The 19,497-nt window shown below is 39.3% G+C and overlaps 1 protein-coding gene across 2 annotated transcripts in view; it reads left to right on the forward strand.

Moving 5' to 3' along the window:
* The window catches only part of C6 (complement C6), a 64,753-nt gene that overhangs the window by 29,858 nt on the left and 15,398 nt on the right, over positions 1-19,497 (forward strand). For both annotated transcript variants that reach the window (XM_030330637.1, XM_030330628.1), the window contains exons 8-14: positions 2,388-2,628; positions 7,195-7,317; positions 13,630-13,796; positions 15,208-15,433; positions 16,334-16,505; positions 16,702-16,813; positions 19,329-19,461. In XM_030330637.1, the coding sequence (XP_030186497.1) occupies positions 2,388-2,628; positions 7,195-7,317; positions 13,630-13,796; positions 15,208-15,433; positions 16,334-16,505; positions 16,702-16,813; positions 19,329-19,461 (1,174 nt within the window). The remainder of the gene's footprint in view (positions 1-2,387; positions 2,629-7,194; positions 7,318-13,629; positions 13,797-15,207; positions 15,434-16,333; positions 16,506-16,701; positions 16,814-19,328; positions 19,462-19,497) is intronic.

Here is a 19,497-nt window from a genome sequence, read left to right on the forward strand (position 1 = left end):
TGAAACTGCTAATATTCACCCATTTTTGACCTACAAAATTGTCAACTTCATCGGGTTCTACCCAGTATCTTTGATTAGATCACAACAGAATAAGGAAATTCTGGGTTAAGTAGAAAACGCTACTGATGGGGTGCCTGGGTGGCTCAGTCGGTTAAGCGTCCGACTTCGGCTCAGGTCATGGTCTCACGGTCCATGAGTTCGAGCCCCGCGTCGGGCTCTGTGCTGACAGTGCAGAGCCTGGAGCCTGTTTCGGATTCTGTGTCTCCCTCTCTCTCTCTGACCCTCCCCCACTCATGCTCTGTCTCTCTCTGTCTCAAAAATAAATAAACGTTAAAAAAGAAAAAAAAAAAAGAAAGAAAATGCTACTGCAACATTTCTTAGTCTTCAAATAGTGAAAACAAGGTACCACAAACTTGAAAATCAATCCACTCCTTCCAGTGGAGCTTAATGCTTTATTTATTCATTTCATCAATCACAGATCTAACTAAACATTTGTTAGGCAGATAATCTGTTTCAAAGTCAAAATACCAGGTGTCTCAGTAAGATTCGGTGCTTTTCTGAATTACTTTATGAAGTTGAACCCACAAAAAGATGGTAAAAATAAAGCAAGATCTCACAGAATGTTGAGACAGATCATACATTTTTTATTTTTTAAATATTTTTTAAAGTTTATTTATTTATTTTGAGAGAGATAGAGAGGCAGAGAGAGAGGGAGAAAGAGAGAGAATCCTAAACAGGCTCCATGTTGTCAGCACAGAGCCCGACACAGGGCTCGAACCCACGATCTGTGAGATCATGACCTGAGCCAAAACCAAGGGTTGGGACACTTAATGACTGAGCCATCCAAGCATCCCGATCATACATAGTTAATAACCTACTGTCATGTAATGGGTTAGCCTAAAATAGCCCCATTTTAACCATGATGCATTTGATAAATGCTTGGCTTATGCTGAGTTGAGTTACCAAAGTTTCACTTGTATGTTTATAATTTAGTTGGTAGAGGAACCTGGAAATTTTGAACCACCCATTCCAATGTCCATGTCTGAATAGGTATTTCAGATACTCTGGAAGTGAGTGCGCTTCTTACTAAAAGCATAATGTCCCTCCAACTTTCTAAAGGCATGGTTCTGTGACAAAATTCAAGTATTAAACTTAAAAATAGAATTGATGGACAATGAAAATGTAAGCCCCTCAAAGGGATGAACTTTGTCTACCTTGCCCATTTCTGTGTCCACAGCATCTGAGGTAGCTGAGCAATAAATGTGTTAAAAGGCAAAAAGGGAGGGTGAGGGGTGGAAAGGGGTAGGAGAGAAGCAAAGGGAAAGACAGAGGGAGGGGAGTGAATGGTGACTCTTCTTCAATACTTGTGATTATTTCTTTTCTTTTGTGTTAGCAGACATTTTATGCCATAATTATAGCACACAGGAAAACAGCGATTTAATAATTTACAGCTACGATAAAGTTCTTTTGCTGAAATATGCTCCTCTCTCTGCTCCTATGACTCAAATACTACAATTTGCTAAAATTGAGAAATAGATAAAAATTATATAATTTTTTTAAGAACAGCATACAGGGATACACTCATAAAACTCAGTGGATATGTAGAACAATAATTTAATGGAATGAGATTTGGGTATAATACCAACCACCAAATCATAGATTAACCCAACATAAAAAGAAATGAATAAAAAAACTCTCAAACAAATATTTCTGTTGATGGGTGGAAGAGAGAGAATATAAATAATTTTGTTTAATCTTAACCCTGAGTAATTTTGAATCACAGTGTCTTAGAGTTGAAAGGGGTGTGGTATGTCATCTGGTGGATAACTGTCATTTATAGACCAGGTGACATTTCACAGACAACTGGGGCCTAGAAAATGCAAATGCCAGTTAGTGACAAAGTTGTGACTTGAATCTCAATTGCTTAACTTCCAATTAAAAATATATGCAATCCTTTTTCGACGTGTTGCATCAGCAAGTCTTTCTAAATAAAAACTCAGTAGGGACACAGCTACGATTGACAAGCAGGAGTGAAAGATTTACTTTTCTGATAATTGATTGATCTCTTTTTGGTATGCCTTTGGTATGCCTATTGATCTCTTTTGATAAGCCTACCAAACCTATGCCTCAGTCACAGTTTACATGAATGAGATCATCTTATCTGTTCAGCACTTTGGACATCGCAGGAAAAAGTTGTGGAAAATAAAATGAAAATTATGTTTTTGTGTGTGAGATCATGCCATAGAGAGTTAAAGTTATCATGTTATGGTTGGAAGGCAGCTAGTGATAAATAGATGACATTTAAAGGCTTGACACTTCAAGCTTTTATTACGTTTAATCATCTTGTTTTCTTTCTTTTTTTTCCTCTTTTCTCCTGTTCCATTTAGGATTCTAGTTTTACTAGGGTCCATAAGGTGATAAAAGTCTCAAACTTCACAATGAAAACTAAAGATCTGCAGCTTTCGGATGTCTTTTTGAAAGCACTTAACCACCTGCCTCTAGAATACAACTTTGCTTTGTATAGTCGGATATTTGATGACTTCGGGACTCACTATTTCACCTCTGGCTCCCTGGGTGGCGTGTATGACCTCCTCTATCAGTTTAGCATCGAGGAACTGAAGAACTCAGGTAGACCTTCTGCCGGCCTCCCTTTTTTCTTAAACCTGATTCGACTGCGTGCAATTCATTTTTCTCTTATTCTATTAATTCTTCTTTATTAACTTTTAGACTCCACTGTACTTCCAAAATGATAAGAAGAACAACCAAAAGGTACACACTCAAATAAATAAATGTATAAAATTAGGACCCCCCCCCAAAAAAGAAAAAATATACTTAACCTCTCTCATTGGGCATTAGATTTGTCTCTGAGTTTCCTGACAGGTGGGAACATCATAAGCTACACAGTAGTGGTAACCTAAAAGAGAGATACATGCTATTACCTCAAGAAAAATGAGATTTGTCCTGAAACTAAACTCCAAAAGATAATTTACTTACAGCAATTTTATAGGAGATAATAATTTTATAGAACAATAATTATCGCAAATTTTCTAACAGTCTTTTTCTTTTAATAATGTTTTAAGTAAAAGCCAAGGGCATTAAGATAAAAGAACAATTAAGAACTTGACAAGGGACTAAATTAATGTGGGCTAGATATGCACCTACCAGTGGAAAAATTGAAACCAGATGAGAAGCACTTATTTCGAAGAAAGTTGGCAAATTTTTATTTTGGGATATAATCAGGGATATTTTTCTGCTTATATGTAAAATAACAATAAAAACCTTGGTTTATAGATAAACCTTGGTTTCTTAAATGTTAGCTTAAATTGCCACTATTAATTATTATTATAGCTTAAACACCATTGGATAAATTCATTTTCAGACTCCCTTGTGAAATGACACAGGGCCTTTGTGATGATTCTATCATGTGTCTCTTGAGAACATGGTTAGGAAACTGTAACCAGAACTCAACTGACCAATTACCCCATATAAATAAGAATTCTTGATCATGTAACTTTAATATAGAAAAAATCAGGAATTTATTTAAAAAGACATCAGGCCAACTCTGGGGCCAACAGAGTGTTAATCCCTTTGTTCTTACATCTCATGATGGCAAATACTAATGTTTAATGTGGCTGCCCTGAGTTATCCCAAACTTTAAGTGACCAGATATCCCTCATGATCTCCTTCCTAAGAGAGAAGAGGGCATAAATGTCTTTGAGAAGGACTTTCAGTAAGAGGATCTAAAAAAATTACTATCTGACAGAGTTACTGAAATCCAAAAGATTTATGCTGTGATGGGCTTTTCACATTGCCTGACCCTTATGTTTCATTTCGGTTATCCTTTCCACAGGAATGATGTTTGTATGATGAATTTGATATCTTCTCCCATGAGAACACCAGCAACATTAATGCTGAGCAAAAGTGCTTGAGGAAAATCTCTGGCCCTTGATTGGTTTCATCTCACCCCTGGGATGAAATTATTCTGGTCCCTTGCTGCTATAGCCCAGAAAATAATTTCTCATTTGATCAGCTGTACTTATCATGCATTCAAAGCAAAGCCTCTAAAGGCTCAGAGATCAGGTCAGTTAAAGAACTATGTGAATCTTTAATCAACCATCCAGCATTTTAATAGTTGAAGACCCCTGACCAAAATGAAGTGATGAGCTACACTTTCCTACTGAAACATTCTCACCTTCTGTGTCTTTCTCTATAAATAGAGGTAGAGGCTAACAAACAGGAACACATAATAAGGGAAAGAAAGGGAGTTTGAGATGTAGTAGGAAACTGGAGATATATGACCGTAAATACCTATGTACTCATATATAAACTATATATATATATATATGTATATATATATATACACACACACACACATATATATGTATACACACACACACATACACACACACACACACACATATGTGACATATATAGTACTTAAAGGGTATATATATGTATATTTGATTAAACATATTTCTATATTCTTATATGTAATATATATTCTTATATTCAATGAGTATATATTTCTCTGAGTAACAAAAATAATACCGATGCACAGTTTTAATTATGGCTAAGATGAAGCATGCCCAGACAGAAACAAATCTCAATAAAATGGAATTCCTTGGTGGGTATGCTCACCTGTTTTTGCCTGCTCTCTAAATGAATATATATTCTGGCCTCCTCCTCTCTTTTTCCATTTCTTTTCCCTTTGCATAGCCATAACATGAAACTAGAGTATAGGCTTGGTTTTTATTTGCTTTCTTCAGTAAGAATTGTATCCCTTGTCATTAATTTCAAAAGTATGACCTGAATATTTCATAGTACCTTCTCTCCCTCAAGAGGAGTAAAGCAAAATTAAATTGCTTTTTATTTGCATCCTTCATATATTCCTCTATTGTTCAATGTCCCATAGTCAATTTAAAACCTGAAGAAAAGTTGACATTGCTTCAGTGTGCTAGGTGAAAAAAAATTCAGAAATACAGTAAGAACATTAAAGAATTAAAATATCATAATATGCAAGATGGTAATTTAAACTCCTTTTGTTGAGAAGTCATTTCCTACTCTGAACTGGGAGGAAAACAATTACTGGCCCCACCATTTACCCGTATGACATTTTCAAGTAACACTGTTGACCTTTGCCCAGAATAGCTGAGGACATTTCTGAAATGCTTGTCCCTACGCAACATCAGAGGGACGCTTGGGTTTGAGAGGTCAAGTGCTACAGCATCCGGCAATTGGATAGAGGTCAGGCAGCAAGCTACAGGTTATACAGGGAAAGACAGGCTTATCCAGAAATTCACTGATAAAGCCTTCATATTTTAATCGCCGCATGACCAACAAATGCCATGGCTCATAAGAAGGATTCACCATTCGAATCTTCAAAGATTCTCCATTAGCCCTCAGAAAATGAAATTAAGTAAGTTGATAGTTAATTAATTATGTTATAGTTAATGAATTGGACACAGAAAATTTAATTTTCATTTATAAATAATAAAAACTTAATGAAAAAATTCAAAAAGGATAGGAGCTCTACAACATAAATGCATTAAATTCCTAACATGGTCTAACGATTAGACTGATCTACTTGTTAGAACAATACTACCAGGAGAAAATGACTCATATTTATTCAGCTTGACCAAAAAAGAAAAACAGACTTTTGGTTGTTTGTTTGTTTATTAGAGTTAAAGATGCAAGGTAAACATCAAGACTTCAAACTAAGAATTTTTCACTGCCAACTTATAACGCATCCCTTCAAATGTGTCAAACTATTGAAGAAACTATGAAGTGGGCAGACCCCATCCCCTTCCACCCCATCCCCGTCTACCTGGCCTCATTTCTCAGTCATCTGTGCCTTTAGGATTCAATTTCAGCATCGCACCTAAACTGTGCCTCAAGCTCTAAAAATATTCCTCTGCCGATTATGATCTACAACCCTGAACATCAGTATTTGATGAACTACTTTGCTTTAAGGTGCTTAAGAGCTGATCCTAACAGTTGTCTCTCTTGTGTGTTCATGTTTTGTGAGGCAATTTTTAACTAAACATCAAAAACCTGAATTCTTGTGTCAGCTATACTTTAGTTGAAATAAATTATGTTAAAAACAAAAACCAAAATCTGGAATCTAATTTTGGTATTTCAGGTAGCAGGTCAGGAGGCTTAGGAAGCTCTTCAGAAAGAGGAGACGTTGATTCTTTTCAAATTACCCCAGATGGGCAGCACCAACTCAGTCTACAAATAGCCAGACCTATTTCCCTGCACTGTGTCCCACTTGATCCCTGACACAGCATAGATTTTGAAGCCATTGAGAACATAGACAGGGATTGTGGTGGGAAAGTGTGACTCAGATGCCAAAATCTTCAACAAATGATGCTTGCAGGTTTGGTAAAAGACAAGAACAAAGAGGACTGAAGGTATGAGAACTGAACAGCCTGAGCCTCCAGGCATCAGGGTTTTGACAAGACTTTTAAACCTGGAGACTCATCCTATGGAGGCGCTGGGAAGCTAGGAAGATATCAACCCCCACTTCCCAAGGCTGGGGATGAGGCAGCTTTCACCTCCCTTGGAGACATCAGGAGAAACGTTGAGTACAGGCTGGAATGGTGATGAGGAGAGAGAGAGAATAGTCAGTGAGGACAGAGAAGAATTCATAGGTCAGGAAGTCAGAATTTCTGAGTTTTGGAGGTACAGGTGGAGTGAGCAGCTGACCCAGGGAGACAGGCATGAGAACAAGTGTTCAGCGAAGGAGAGATGACAAAAAAGATTTCCATTTTAGGTGACAATGGGGCAAAAAAGTGAGGTGGACTCAGGCCTCACAGAAACAGTTGTGGCCCAGAAAGAAGGCCTGACCGGGGCACCGCACAGAACGTGTGTTCATCTCTTGATCTTCAGGACTATACAGTGGCCGTGGCCAGTGGGACAGGTGATCTTTGAGGCTCACTGTGTGTAGGCAACAGGGAGAAGCCAACATGATCCCCATGGGATGGGCCACAGTCACCTTATATGTGCTTCTTAGGGCCAGGGTTGAAGGGAGAGACAGCAGGGACTCATAAACACTTCCTCTGTTCAGGATCATCCCAGGGCCTAAAAAGGACTGAATCTGTAGGTGAAGGTGTGAATTATTCGAGTTTATAGGAACTGGGGAAGGATTCGCAGTGGTGCATCCTCGTGATGTTTTGTTTGCACTCCATTTCCTAGGTTTAACAGAGGAAGAAATCCGAAACTGTGTCCGGATTGAAACAAAGAAACGCAGGTTCGGTTTTAAGAAAAAAAAAGTGGAACATCGGTGCACCACGAACAAGATGTCAGAGAAATATGAAGGTAAGAGCTCTCTCTCTTAGCGGTTTACTCCATGTGTCCTGCAGCTGCACTGCTGGGAGTACCATGCTATACTTTGAGGGCGCTATGTTTTTAAGTCTATTTATTGAAAGGGAGAGAGAAAGAGAGAGAGAGAGAGAATGAAAAAGGGAGAGGCAGAGAGACAGAGAGAGAGAATCCCAAGCAGTCTCCACACTGTCAGTGCAGAGCCCAATGTAGGGCTCGATCCCAAAAACTGTGAGATCATGGCCTGAGCTGAGATCAAGAGTCCCACGCTTAACCGACTGAACCACCCAGGTGCCCCTTGCTTGTGCAAATGTTTTTAACTTTCATTTATTTCATATATCTACCTCAAAGCCCTCTGTGTGGTAGGGGGAGGGTGCAAATAAAATATCATTAGCACTACTTAAAAGGGAAATAAAGTTTTCTTGATCTTTTTTAAAAAATTTTTTAATGTTTATTTTTGACAGAGGGAGAGACAGACCATGAGTGGGGGAGGGGCAGAGATAGAGGGAGACACAGAATCTGAAGCAGGCTCCAGGCTCTAAGCTGTAAGCACAGAGCCTGACGCAGGGCTTGAACTCACGGACCATGAGATCGTGACCCGAGCCGAAGTCGTGACCTGAGCCGAAGTCAACGCTCAACCGACTGAGCCACCCAGGCACCCCAAGTGTTCTTGATCTTATACTTAGGTTGTTTACTTTAACATTTATTGGTTCTTCCCATGGGCTGAACTCAGTATTAGGCATTGTGACGTAGAAATAATTCAGCCATTCCTATAAAGGAGCTTATAAAGTAACTATACATATAAACAACCATTAAAAATACAGAATGATAAGAGTCTAAGAGAGGTATGTAAATAAGGCTCCAGAAACCAAGCCAGAAACCTGAGTGTTGCTTTAATTTCTCCCTCTTTCTGGCCTTCACATCCAATAAGTAATCACTCTACATCCTTAATATTTTTCCCATTCACACCCATCCGTTCATTATTTCCAACCTGGATTTCCACAGAAGCCTCCTAACTGGTCCCCCTGCCTCTACTGTGGCCTTTCGCCAATGTATTCTACACATTTCTTGTGACAAGAAATTCTTCCAAGGCAAATCTTATCATGAAACTCTCATGCCTTAATCATGGTTTCATATAGCCTTAAAGATAAATTCCAGTCTCTCTCTCTCTGCCTAGCTGAACTATATAGTCTCCTAAATAAGTCATGCTCTCTCTTGTGCCTTGCCGTTATTTAGAGCTCCTTCCTCTGCGTAAAGTTCTCTTGTTGCCTGACTTGGCCTAACTGATTGCTATTCATTCTGCTAAGAACAAAGGGAAGCAAAATCACAGAAACTCCCAAAATATGAAGCTTATATTCTCTTGCGGAGACAAAGAACAAATAAAAATAAAATATTTACTATAATAATAAATAGGCAACTTTGAATATCAGATTATATAGATGGTCTACATGTACATGCCCATGTTAAACATAAGCAAAATGAGAAGGATTTGTTTGACAACTAGGCATTCATATTATAGCAAAAAAAAAAGGGGGGGGGGGGGAGAGAGCATGCAAAACAGACAAATAACCTAGCAATATAAACCAAAGAATGGATATAGAGTCTATACCAGTTTTTCATGCAACAAAATAATTTAATGAGATTGTGAATTCAGTAAATCAAGTGCTCAGAGACAAAAAGATTATAAGAATTAATTGAAAAGGCAGATCTCAAAGCTAAGGTACAAAGACAAACAAACATTGAGAAACATTACCATGATAGTTATAAATAAATTAGATACTGCAAGGACAAAATATAATTGTCTGAAAATAAAATCAGGAAAGTTAATCACATGTAGGAAAGATTTAAAATAATTCATAATAAATACAAAGGAAAAATAGACATTAATAGTTATTAAGAAAAATCTAATGGAAATGGAAGGACAAATATAATTTAATCAGTGGGAATTCATGTTCCTGAAATAGAGATCCCAAGAAATTAAACAGGAAGGCTGTTAAAAATAAAAAAAAAAACAACTATAAACAAACATATCCCTGAAATAAAGGAAGAAATTTGTTTTCATTATATGAGTCAGAAATACTGTTTAAATACACAACTTCAAGACAAATTCTAGTTAATTTGCTAATTACCAAGATTTTAAAAATGAATTTTTCAAGTACCTTGGCCGAAAGAGCAAATCTCCCACAGATCAACAAAACAACACAATCTGTCTGGCCTCAGACTTCCCCATAACTAAATTCAATGCTGTAAGACAATAATGTCCACAAATTTCTGAGAGAGGAAAAAATAATAATTTCATATATAAGGGTAACAGGAAGACATCTCAAAACGTGAGAGAATTCTGAGAATATGCATTCTTGAGTACTTGCTAAAACAAACAAACAAAAACAAAAAGGGAAAAAAAAACGCTTAATTTAAAAATCCATCCAACAAAGAGATGAGAAAATGTCAAAGATGGACCCACGGTTTTCAGCTTGTAGGAATAAGGTGAGGACACTGCCAAATCAGAGACTATTACAATGGGCTCCAAACTGGCTTATCAATTATCCATCACTGTCCACATGACACATTGCTAATACTCCTGAATTGTGCAAACTCCCCACATCAAGATCCTCTGTTTTGCTGCTCTTCCCCTACCTGAACCTTCAACTTGAACTCAAGTGGATGTCCATATGAACTGTCTCCAGAACATGGCACATCCACCCCTCATTCCAGGTCTTTGCCCATGCTGGGAGCACATTGCCCCCTACCGTGTCTTAGCTTTGCCTCAAAGTCCTTTCACCATACCCCCCTTCCCTAATTGCCTAAGATCACAGAATTCTTTCACTTCCCTGAAAACAGGAATCATTCATTGTTGGACCACTCAGTGACACTTAGCAAAACTGTTTTATTGGTCTTTTTGTTTACCTTTCTTTCCCTTTCCTCCCCTCCCTTCTTAACTTCTTTCCTTCCTTCTTTCCTTCCTTCCATTTCTCCTTTTCTTCCTTCCTTTTTTAATTTCTCTATAGTTCTGCTAGTATTTTTATGTACCTATTTTGTCTCCTCATAGAGAGTCTAAGTCCTTCAAATACAAAAGGCATATTGTGCATTTCTCTCAGTCTTTAGTGCATGGCATATAGCAGATTCTCCACAAATACGTGTTGATCGTGATGACAATTTGCCAAAAATCAAAGCACATTTGAGAGTTACGTACACATAGTGCCTGGGTGGCTCAGATGTTAAGCATCTGACTTCAGCTCAGGTCATGATCGATCTCATGGTTTGCGAGCTCAAGCCCTGCCTGCTTCGGGTAAACACAAGCCCTGCTTTGGGTGAGTCCCACTTCTCTCTCTCTCTCTCTCTTTCTTTCTTTCTCTTTGACGCTCACTCACTTGTTCTCTCTCTCTCTCTCTCTCAAAAAAAAAAAAAAACAGAGTAAAGCACACACAAAAACATAATTTGTCTATTCCAAAACCTGAGCTCATCTGATTAAATCACTGGACTCCAAACTTTTTGAATCTGTAATCATCTCATTAATTTTTTTTACTATATATCCCTAATATACTTACTAAAAGAATACTAACAAATTTTATATATTTATCTAAAAATATATTATGCACACAAAATATATACAAATGTAGAAAAGAGAAAATGTTAAAAGATAGCCTATATGAAATAAACAGAATGTATTTCATTGTCTCACTCACATCGAGTGATGAATGAATGTAATGATGAATCAATGTTTCATTAAAAACTCTTTGAAATTTTTGATATGTTTTGGGCAGCTTTGGTGTCACTCTCATATTGTAGCTTATGAGAAGCTTGTATAAGAAATATCTGTTCTGGGGCGCCTGGGTGGCGCAGTCGGTTGGGCGTCCGACTTCAGCCAGGTCACGATCTCGCGGTCCGTGAGTTCGAGCCCCGCGTCAGGCTCTGGGCTGATGGCTCAGAGCCTGGAGCCTGTTTCCGATTCTGTGTCTCCCTCTCTCTCTGCCCCTCCCCCGTTCATGCTCTGTCTCTCTGTGTCCCCAAAAAATAAATAAACGTTGAAAAAAAAAATTAAAAAAAAAAAAAAAAAGAAAGAAATATCTGTTCTTCCATGGAGTGCCTGGGTGGCTCAGTCTGTTAAGCGTCTGACTTCAGCTCATGTCATGATTTCACAGTTTGTGAGTTTAAGCCCCGCATTGGGCTCTGTGCTGACAGCTCAGAGCCTGGAGCCTTCTTCAGATTCTGTGTCTGCCCCTCTCTCTGCCCCTCCTCCACTCATGCTCTGTCTCCATCTCTCAAAAATGAATAAATGTTAAAAAAAAAAAAAAGTTTTTTTAAAGAAATATCTGTTCTTCCTTCTACTAATTGTTTTGTTTATGTTTGCAAGATTGGTATCATCTTCAATCTGCATTTTCCTCCTGGAATCTTTTTAAGCATTTTTTAATGTTCATTTATTTTTGAAGGAGAGGAAGACAGAGTGTGAGCAGGGGAGGGACAGGGAGAGGGGGGAGGCACAGAATCCTAACCAGGCTCCAGGCTTTTAGTTGTCAGCACGGAGCACAACACGGGGCTCAAACTCACAAACCACGAGATCATGACCTGAGCCTAAGTCAGAGACTTAACCGACTGAGTCACCCAGGTGCCCCTCTTCCTGGAATCTGTTTAAATCACTTGTTCGCTTATAACAGTTAGTTCTATTCAGACTAGTAGTAAACGGACTTAATGCTCACTCCTTCTTCAGGATGCTATGTTTATCATATTTAACACTTAACTAATGTCAATCCATTCATGAAATACATAGTATCAATCCAAATGTGAACTAGCTTGTCAGAGCTACTGTCAATCCGTATATAATATATTGGCAGATGCTAATTTCTCTCTATATTTATATGAAAAATAAATACAAAAATCTCTAAAATGTTCTTCTCATGTCCCTGTGTTATCTTATGCAACCTTTGAAAAGGATCATATTATTTTCTTCACAGAAAGAGTATTTCACCCATTGTTCTGATCATTCTAGACTCTTTTTTTAATTTATTTATTTTGAGAAAGACAGAGACAGTGCAAGTGGGGGAGGGGCAGAGAGAGAGGAGAGAGAGAATCCCAAGTAGGCTCCTGATGTGGGGCTTGAAACTAAGAAGCCGAAAGATCATGACCTGAGCCAAAACCAAGAGTCAGACACTTAGCTGACTGCCCCACCCAGGCACCCCTAGAATTTCTCAACAGTGGAAGCATAGCTAATCCTTACTGGTACTTCACAATAAACACCAAATTAATGCCATTAACTGTCACCCATATCACCGGCCTCCTTTTCATTTGCTTTTATTTCTCCCTACACCTTCCTATTCCTCAGATCCTACCCTTATTAGTTAAAGACCCCATTAGTTCACAGGACTTGTTTTTGAAAATTTGTGTAAAAGATCTGTGTTGTGTACATTAAATATCATTGCTTCTAAAGAAACACTGTGCCAGCTCTTAATTTGAGGTTTAACTTTTTCTTTCTCGTTGGTTAGTTGTGCTTTTGCACCTGTCTCTAAGCTTAAAAGCATTCTATCAACTTTTAATGTAATTGGAAGTCTCCTGATTGGATATCAGAAACCATGTGACTTATGTTATTCTGAAGGCCCAAGACATATGCTAATATAAGTCAAACGTGGGAGGTTTGGCATCAAAGGGCAGGGAGCAAAGTAGTCTGCACCTGGGCAGGTTAGTACATCGGCTTCCCACCCCTACCCCACTCCCAGTAACTCTATGTGTGTTCCAGGCTAAATTACTTCTAGCTTCAATGTCTGTGTTTATAACAATACCTACTTCTCAACATTGTTGTGAGAATTACTTAAGACAATATGTGCACAGTGCCTGCAATATACAAGTTGCTTCATAAATGGTAACGGCTAACATTGTTATCCTTTCTATTATTAAACTGCCTGTAGGGCTGAGGAGTGTTCTCTTGCTTTTCACTAGCTTTTTTTTTTTAAGTTTATTTATTTATTTGGGGGGGGAACGAGAGAGAGAGAGAGAGAGAGAGAGAGAGACAGAGACAGAGACAGAGAGAGAACGAGCAGGGGAGGGGCAGAGTTCAGAAAGGGAGAGAGAGAATCCCAAGCAGACTCTGCCTGGAGCCCAACGCAGGGCTCAAACTCACGAACGTGAGACCATGACCTGAGCCCAAACCAAGAGTCAGATGCTTAACTGACTGAACCACCCAGGTGCCCTCTCACCAGCTTATTTAGTGGGGCCGCATGACTACCATCTACTTCTGCTCCTGTGCAAATAGACTTTTCTTTAAAGTTTGAATCTGCAGTAAAATTAAATGAGTAATTTTCTCGAAACACCTTGCAGGCTCGGTTTTGCAGGGAGCAGAGAAATGCATCTCCCTGATTCGAGGTGGGAGAAGTGAGTACGCAGCCAAGTTGGTGTGGGAGAGAGGGAACTCCAGTCCTGACGAGAAGGTATTTGCTGAGTGGTTAGAATCTGTGAAGGAAAATCCTGCTGTGATCGACTTTGAGGTAAGAGTAAAAAATATTATGGGTAAGAAAGCTAAAGTAGTCCTCTAGCAAATCGTGCACCACACAATTCCTTTTCGATTTTCCTCGCAGATGATAAAGGAAATGTCTTTCTTTAGTATACGTGCACAATGTACTTTTTAAAAAACGTTAGATTACACGTCGATTGCTTTTGCTTTTGAAACGAGCATCCTCCAGTACAGTATTTAGAATTCCTAGCACATATAAAATACCAGGAAGGGGAATTTGGTGAATACAATTGTTCAAACTTGCCTTAAGTAGTGCCTTCAGCTCCCCGAGTATACAATCAATCTGCTTTGTGTACTTTTCTTGCAGCTTTTTATTCAATGAGCACTCCTAAGTCTTCACTTATAGCTCTGTGGGATAAATGGGATCTTAGATCCACTTGGCTTTCTGTTTCTATCACCGTGGATTACAATGACCTGTCCTATATTTGCTGTGATTACATGAAAAGGTGACTTTTATTATGTAGGGAATACTTTGCCCACATATCAGTCATATGCCATTTGGAACCAGTTTTGACTAAAACACAAGCACAGTTTTTAAAGCCCTCAAAGAAGCTGTTCTGCTCATTTCATTTAAATGGGGATAAAGGAGTTCTATCGTTATGAAAGTAAAATAATTAACCCGCAACGTGAAGATACTTTGAGCTCTATAGGCTGTGGTGGGAAAGTGAGATCTGGCCGCCAGGCTGGGCAGCTGTGAGTTATCCACTGCACAAGATTGTCATTCCTTTGAGGTTTTAAAATGTTAATAAAATGAGCTCTGATTTTGTGTTAGCTCCATTATTTGTTACTGTAATTCTTCCATTCATCCCATGGCCGAGTTCATTTTTCCTGCTCCATATTTTGTCATGGGGTTCTGCCAAGCGCCAATCCTGCCACTGGCAAACAAGAACACAGACAGCCTCTCCTCACCCTCTCTGGATTTTTCTGCTTGAATCAAACCTAATGAGGTTTCAACAGAGCATTCATGAGCTGCCCAACTCGCGGTCACCTCTCTCAGAGCCTTGATGCATGCAATTGGTGCTTCCTAAATAATGTGACGTAATGTGACAACACTGCCTGTGAGGCTTCCTTCATAATAGGATTCCAGGGAAAGTGAGCTCCAGAGACATCATATCAGGGACAAGAGAACCCAGAGAGCTTCTGCCTTCTAACCCTGCAGAGAGCTGCTCTACCCACTAGAGAAGGGAAAGAAAAGGATCCCCAACCTCACAGAGAGGGTTTTTCTCCGCTGGTTCAACAGGCAGATGTGCTATATTCTACAATAATCCCTTGAAGTGTAGGATTTTCCAGACCTTTCCTCTCAGTCCGTGAGAACTGAGCAGGGATGGCAACATGTGCCACAGGGATGTGATGAACTGGACCTCCTCTCTACCTTCTGCCCTTAGCTTGCTCCCATCACCGACTTGGTGAGAAACATCCCCTGTGCGGTGACAAGACGGAACAACCTCAGGAAAGCTTTTCGAGAATACGCAGCCAAGTTTGACCCTTGCCGGTGTGCTCCATGCCCTAATAATGGCCGCCCCACACTCTCAGGGACCGAATGTCTGTGTGTGTGCCAGAGCGGCACGTACGGAGAGAACTGTGAGAGACGCTCCCCGGATTATAAATCCAGTAAGTGTCGCATAACATACTGGGGGGTAGGCCCCTTTTCTCCTCCAAAAGGTATTCTGGGTTGGTCAAATAAAACCAAATGTCTATTAACAGTTTCCACCTTATCCAAACTCGCAAGGAAGGTAAGTTTGTAAAAAGTTAGAGTTTGACTTTTGTCAAACAGCCCTGGTATGACCAAGTCTTGGCTGTAACCACCAGCTATGTAACTTTGGGAAAGCCCCCTAGCCCCTCAATGCCCCAATCCATTCATCCATAAAATGGGGGCAATGCCAGCATGTACCTGAAGATTTTATACACGTACATATACATATATTGATATTTATATATTTATATTTATATTGCAGCTCAATGCCTATAATATAAAATAAAATAATAAACTATACTATAAAATAAAATATGTGATACTGCTGTTATAACAGTAGAATGTTATAACGTAGAGTGACAACGGCTTTGTAACAAGAGGTAAATTAAGCCAACAACCAAAGTTTTCATTCAGGACTAAGTTTGGCTATCTCTAATGCTCCTTAGCAAGGGGATGTGTCATGGGGGTGAGAATATATTCAATGACCTTTAAAAAAGTAATGTGATACATATTCTGTTCAGAAGAAGTTCATATGTATACATATCCGTATGCATATACATATGTGTGTGATACGGTGCTGATAGTTGAAAATGATTCATAATTGTTGCCATTTCATTCAGGCTATGGGAACAGGAAAGGGAAATCAGGCAAGGTGTCAGGCCCTCTCATAGGTAGTTTCCTTTCATCCTCATGATAACCCTGTGATATTCCTCAAAGAATCACACAGCTAAAAAGTGAGGAGACCGAGTTGGCCTGGCCTCACAGCCCCGGTTCTCTCAGCCTCGCCTGGATGGGTGGGTGGGTTGCCTGTGTTCCAGATGCCGTGGATGGGAATTGGAGCTGCTGGTCTCCCTGGAGCACGTGCGATGCTACTTATAAGAGATCGAGAACCCGGCAGTGCAACAACCCTGCCCCCCAGCAAGGAGGGAAACCCTGTGAGGGGGAAAGACGGCAAGAGGAACACTGCACATTTTCCATCATGGAGAACACGTAAGGCTGGGTGCCGGGGAAGGTGTATTTTCCTACTGCTAAGTAAAGAAATAAGCCGTGTTTTACCTATTCCAACACAGTGTATTAGCAAGGTATTCGTGGATCTGGCGTACCCATTTCTCTCCAATGCTTTCTTTATAAATATTCATGCACCTTCACATATACATATGCGCACATATTTATTTTTCCCTTTTAGTGGACAGCCATGTATCAGCGATGACGAAGAAGTGAAAGAAGTAGACCTCCCTGAGACAGAATCAGATTCTGGGTGTCCTCAGCCAGTGCCTCCAGAAAATGGATTTATCCGGGTAAGCATCCTGACCTCCACTTCAAGTTTGGAGTTCAAAAAATAGAACTTATGGGGCTCCTGGGTGGTTCAGTTGGTTAAGCATCTGACCGTTGATTTCATCACAGGTCACGATCTCATGGTTTGTGAGTTTGAGCCTCGCACTGGGCTCTCCACTCTCAGTGCAGAGCCCTTTTTGGATCCTCTGTCTCCCTCTCTCTCTGCCCGCCCCCCCACAACCCCGGCTTGCACTCTCTCTCACTCTCTCAAAAATGAATCATTTTTTGGCTTCCAATGATCCCCACTTTCTGGTATTTGTGCCCTTGTGTAATCCTCTCCCCTTGAGTGTGAGCTGGACCTAATGATTTATTTCTAATGAAAAGTTTATGGGGAAAGTGATGGAATGTCACTTCTAAGAGTCTGCTACAAAAGCCTGTGACTTCCTTCTTGTTTGTAGCCTTTCTTTGCATTTTTCTTTCATTCTTCCTCTGATGAAGCAGGCTGCTCTGTTGTGAGCTACCCTATTGAGAAGCCCATGTGGCCTGAGGTTGGCCTCTGGCTAATAACCAACAAGGAAATAAGACTTTCTCAACAACGCTTGAGAAACTGAATCCTGCCAACAACCATATGAGTGAACCCTTACCCAGACGGTCCTTCAGATGAGACCATAGCCACATTGACAGCTTGATTACATACTTATGAGAGACTCTGAAGCAGAAGGCCTAGCTAAATCATGCTCATATTCCTGACCCACAAAAGTTACAATGTATATTGTTTTAAGTCACTAAGATTGGAGGTAATTTTTACATAACAGTAAATAATTAATACAGTAAAAAAAAAAATGAATCATTTTTAAAAATTCCAAAAAATAGAACTTAAAAAGTATGTGTTTTCTTTTATGTAGGGTTATTGTTCTCAGTTTAATCATCTTCTGTTGACTTAAAAATGAATACTTAGAAACGCTCTACTACTCCTCCGTCTTAAATTCCCTGGAGAGGTCTTCATACTTGGTTGTTAGACCAAAGGACAGCAGTTTCCCTGGCACCACTAATTCCTAAACTCATGGTCCACTTATGTGAATAGAAAGTGGAATGTGACCACAATATATAGGTTCAGATGACCTGTAAGAAATGTACAAATAAGATCTAACTGTTTATTCCTGAATCTGAGGAGAGTAATTCTCTACCTAACACACGTTTTCAGAGAGACAAACTAGTCACAGGAGATGTGGAGTCTATAATGCCTTAGGTTAGAAACCTGTAGAATTCTTAAGCAGTCAATACAGTTTTAATGCCTTTTAATTTTATCTTTATTACTGAGCTACAATGTTTGTATGATTAAAAATAACTAAATATATTTTTCAGATAGGTCTGTGGCTTTAGATATAAATTAGAAACATGTAATATTTAAAATTGATCACAGAAGGCATGTTCCCTAATTAATTTTGACTTTAAAAAAAAATTGTTTTAGCTTTCTTCAACTCAGTAAAGCCTTTAAATTAATCTTTTTCCAAATGTATCATATTTATGATCAAAGATCAATAATCCTCAATTCTCCAATGCCAGCAAACAAATATCCACAGAGTATAGTCTGGGCTAATATACCTTCCGCGTTCGTTTGTCTTCTGTTGATTTTAAGTGGAGGAAATATTTGGGAGTGAGGCAATGTCAATTAGTCTTTAGAAAAGAGTGCACTGGAGGGCTTGTTGAAACACAGGTTGCTGGGTCTTGCGCCTAGAGTTTCTGATTCAATAGGTCTGGGGCAGGGCCCAAAACTGCCATATCTAACGAGTTCCCAGGAAGTGCTGATGCTGCTAGTTCCAGAACCACACTTTGGGAATGAATCTTTTAAAACAGGAGTCAGCAGACTAAGGCCCACAGCCGCAATTTGGCCTGCCATCTGTTTCCTGTTCTGTTTTTTTTCTCTTTTCTTTTTTTAAACAAAGTTTCATTGGAATACAACCACACTTGTTTATTTACATAGGTCTATAGTGGCAACAATGTCAGAGGTGAGTAGTTGCAACAAACAAAATAGGCTGCAATTGACTTTGGAGGCCCTTTATAAACAAAATTTGCTATTCCCTGGCCTAGAACATAATCCTCAAAATTCCATTTTGTCAGATCCAGATACCCACATACTTTTTGACTTATTTTTTCTAGCTGCTTACAAAAACTGTTAAAATGATCAACATTCTAATTTTAAAAATCACACAAAGGCTTTAAACAGTGATTCATTGTTCTAATGACTCTTTTTATAAAAGTAGATTGTATGTTTCCATTCCCAGGAATAAGTTCACCTTTTTTTCTGTTTTGCTCTTTATTACAGACCTCATCTCCACTGTCAGTAGTTTTTACTCAAAAGTAATACAATGCAAAGGAAAGGAGAAAACTTTGAGGGATGTCTAGAAGCAGAAATTGAGAGGACTGTCTCTGAGCAGATACAGGTGTTAAGGAATGGAAAGAATCCAGGATGACCTGAGGTGTTGAAAGGTATCATCCCTGGCATTGATAATGGGCTGGTTTCTATTTTAATTCTAGAATGAAAAGAAACTGTACGCAGTTGGGGAAGAAGTTGAAATTTTGTGCTTTTCTGGATTCATGGCTGTTGGATACCAGTACTTCAGATGCTTACCAGACAGGACCTGGAGGCAGGGAGATGTGGAATGCCACCGTGAGTACTGGCCAAACTTTTTGTGCGACTGCTCTG

The sequence above is a fragment of the Lynx canadensis genome, chromosome A1, assembly GCF_007474595.2.
Source record: "Lynx canadensis isolate LIC74 chromosome A1, mLynCan4.pri.v2, whole genome shotgun sequence".
Taxonomy (NCBI): domain Eukaryota; kingdom Metazoa; phylum Chordata; class Mammalia; order Carnivora; family Felidae; genus Lynx; species Lynx canadensis.